The following is a 2,337-nucleotide window of genomic DNA, read 5'->3' as shown; positions in this document are numbered from 1 at the left end:
CACACACACACACACACACACACACACACACACACACACACACACACACACACACACACACACATTGATGAAGCTGTCAAAGGTTTTGATTTGACTTTTGTAAAAAGTGAAAACACAGATTAATTCAACATTTTTATTTTTATTTTTCTTGCTGTTTCTCTAAATAAATGCACTCTATGATGAAATAAATGTCAGCAGTCAACACTGAAATCTGAAGTATAAACTGTATTTACATTTTCTGAGTAACCCTGAATCCTCTGAACTCAGACCTTTAAAAGTTCATTTAGGGGAAGTCCAAAGTCCTTCAGAGTTTTGCTCCAAACACTAAGACGCTGTGGACACCTCAGTCTTTGAAGACACTTCAGATGCTTCTTCCATCTTCTTGCCAAACACCATTTCCATAATGCAACCGTTAAACTGAAAGACGGAGAAAGTCATATTTACTCCTCAGCTCTCTCCAGGTGGCCTCAGATTTTACTTGCAGGATTAAAAGATGAGATTAGCTTCATCCCCAAACAGAACCGATGCCTTACAGTTTTAAAATGGACAGTAGGACTTATAACTGGGTCAATGGCAACAAAAATATAAAACGTCTTCAAGAAATCTTCAAAGTACAAGGAGATGAGTGTGTTTGCCGATTCTACAGTCCTCACCTGTTTGTTCATGAAGGCGTAGATCAGCGGGTTGTAAACACACGAACTCTTGGAGAAAAATGCGGGGATGGTGACGAGGCGATAATCTTTGTTTTCATCCTGAGAGTAAGCGTAGTAAATAGCTGTCAGAGCGTACGGCCCGTAACAGCTGACGAAGGACCCCACCATGACGATGATCATCCTGGAGACTTCCTTCTCAGCCTTCTGGGTGGACGCTGACTCTGCCTGCTGGGCTGCAACCTGCAGAAAACACATCGACAAGCTTTACTCCAGAGCAAAAATCTGTCTGATTCTCCAGACATTTGCTTCTAACTTGGATCTTTGTCAAGTGAAGAACCTGTTTTCAGTTAATCATTTCTGTAACAGGCTTGAACAACTTAGGCTTTAGTTCTGTTTAGTTGTTATGATCCAGCCCCTCTCACTCGTTAGCCAATCATCACTGTTCCACTCACAGCTCGCAGAGCTCCCAGTAACTGGGAGTAGGAGAAAATGATGATGCTCAGAGGAAGGATGAAGCAGGTGACCAGCAGGAACTTCATGTAGCTRCCACAGCTGCGGTCCTCACAGTTCGAGTACCAGTCGGGTCCACAGGAGCAGCCCAGCCCCTCGGGGATGTACCTGGACACAAACATGCCATGACCTGAGGAGCAGGACCCATGAGAGCAGAATGACAGTTGACCTGGGTGTGATGGTGGCTACCTGCTCCAGCCGAAGAAAGGTGGCGTGGCACAGCCCACCCCCATGCACCAGGTGAAGACAACAGCAGCTGCAGCGTGAGTGCTGCCAAACTTAAAGGCTCCAAATGGTTTACAAATGACCAGGTACCGCTCAAAGGACAGGACGGCGAGGGACCAGGCTGTCACCAGACCTGCAGAGACACATCATCTGTCACATACTGACACCTGCAGCAACATCAAACCCTCACACCTGTGGAGAAACATCGCATTAACAACAAAAACTTCCTGAACAAAAAGCAAAAACTAGTTTTACCTCCAGCTTCAAAGTCCATTTTTACATTTTTGTTCTTTTTGCCTTGTTTGTTTGCTTTATCCTGGGGGACTGATAATCTGCTGTAACTTTTAACAACATGGAGTCTTCACACCGAGGATCTACCTGCTATGGAGCCCATGGCAGCCTCCATGGCACACAAGGTGTAACCCAGGAAGTAGTAGCCCCTCATGGTGGCGACGAACACCTGGCTGACGGAGAAGGTGACAAAGATGAATCCAGCCAGGGTGATGTTGACCAGGATGTAGTTGAGAGGAACTCTGAGCTTCTTGTACTTGATGGTGGCCACGAGRACGATAAAGTTTAAAGGCGTACCAATAAAGAAGACCAGGCCCATGAAGAGGGTCTGCAGGTGGAAAGCCCAGGTTGGGGCCAGGTAATACTGGGGCCCCTCAAAGGGGTTGACTTTGGAGATGTTCTCGTACAGGTGGAAATGTCTCCCCATTTTGACTCTAAACTTTCTGCCAAATCAAACGGCTTCATCCTCTTTTTATACACTCATAAACCACTTACCAGTAAGGATTATCCGTACAGCTTTGCTCAAACCACGGATTAAAACTTCTGACACTTTAATCTTCTTACGGAGGGGAAGCAGACCAAACACATCTTTGTATCAGATGTTCTGATTGAAAATTAAAATTGAATTTTTAAAATCAAAAACAAGTTTCTGTTACTT

General features: G+C 45.0%; 1 protein-coding gene across 2 annotated transcripts; it reads right to left on the bottom strand.

Moving 5' to 3' along the window:
- Nucleotides 1-119: 119 nt before the first annotated feature.
- opn1sw1 (opsin 1 (cone pigments), short-wave-sensitive 1) lies at nt 120-2,128 on the bottom strand. Of its 2 annotated transcripts, XM_014020729.1 has the most exons (5): nt 1,767-2,128; nt 1,353-1,521; nt 1,106-1,271; nt 654-893; nt 120-417 (listed from the first exon to the last, which is right to left on the bottom strand). In XM_014020729.1, the coding sequence occupies exons 1-5, from the start codon at nt 2,104-2,106 to the stop codon at nt 325-327; spliced, it is 1,008 nt and encodes a 335-aa protein (XP_013876183.1). In that variant the 5' UTR covers nt 2,107-2,128; the 3' UTR covers nt 120-324. The 2 variants fall into 2 exon arrangements, with proteins under 2 accessions (XP_013876183.1, XP_013876182.1); XM_014020728.1 differs by having other exon boundaries at nt 324-893.
- Nucleotides 2,129-2,337: the final 209 nt, after the last annotated feature.

The sequence above is a fragment of the Austrofundulus limnaeus genome, unplaced genomic scaffold (genome assembly GCF_001266775.1).
Source record: "Austrofundulus limnaeus strain Quisiro unplaced genomic scaffold, Austrofundulus_limnaeus-1.0 Scaffold264, whole genome shotgun sequence".
In the NCBI taxonomy this organism is placed as follows: domain Eukaryota; kingdom Metazoa; phylum Chordata; class Actinopteri; order Cyprinodontiformes; family Rivulidae; genus Austrofundulus; species Austrofundulus limnaeus.
This window is presented reverse-complemented; position numbering and strand designations above follow the sequence as displayed.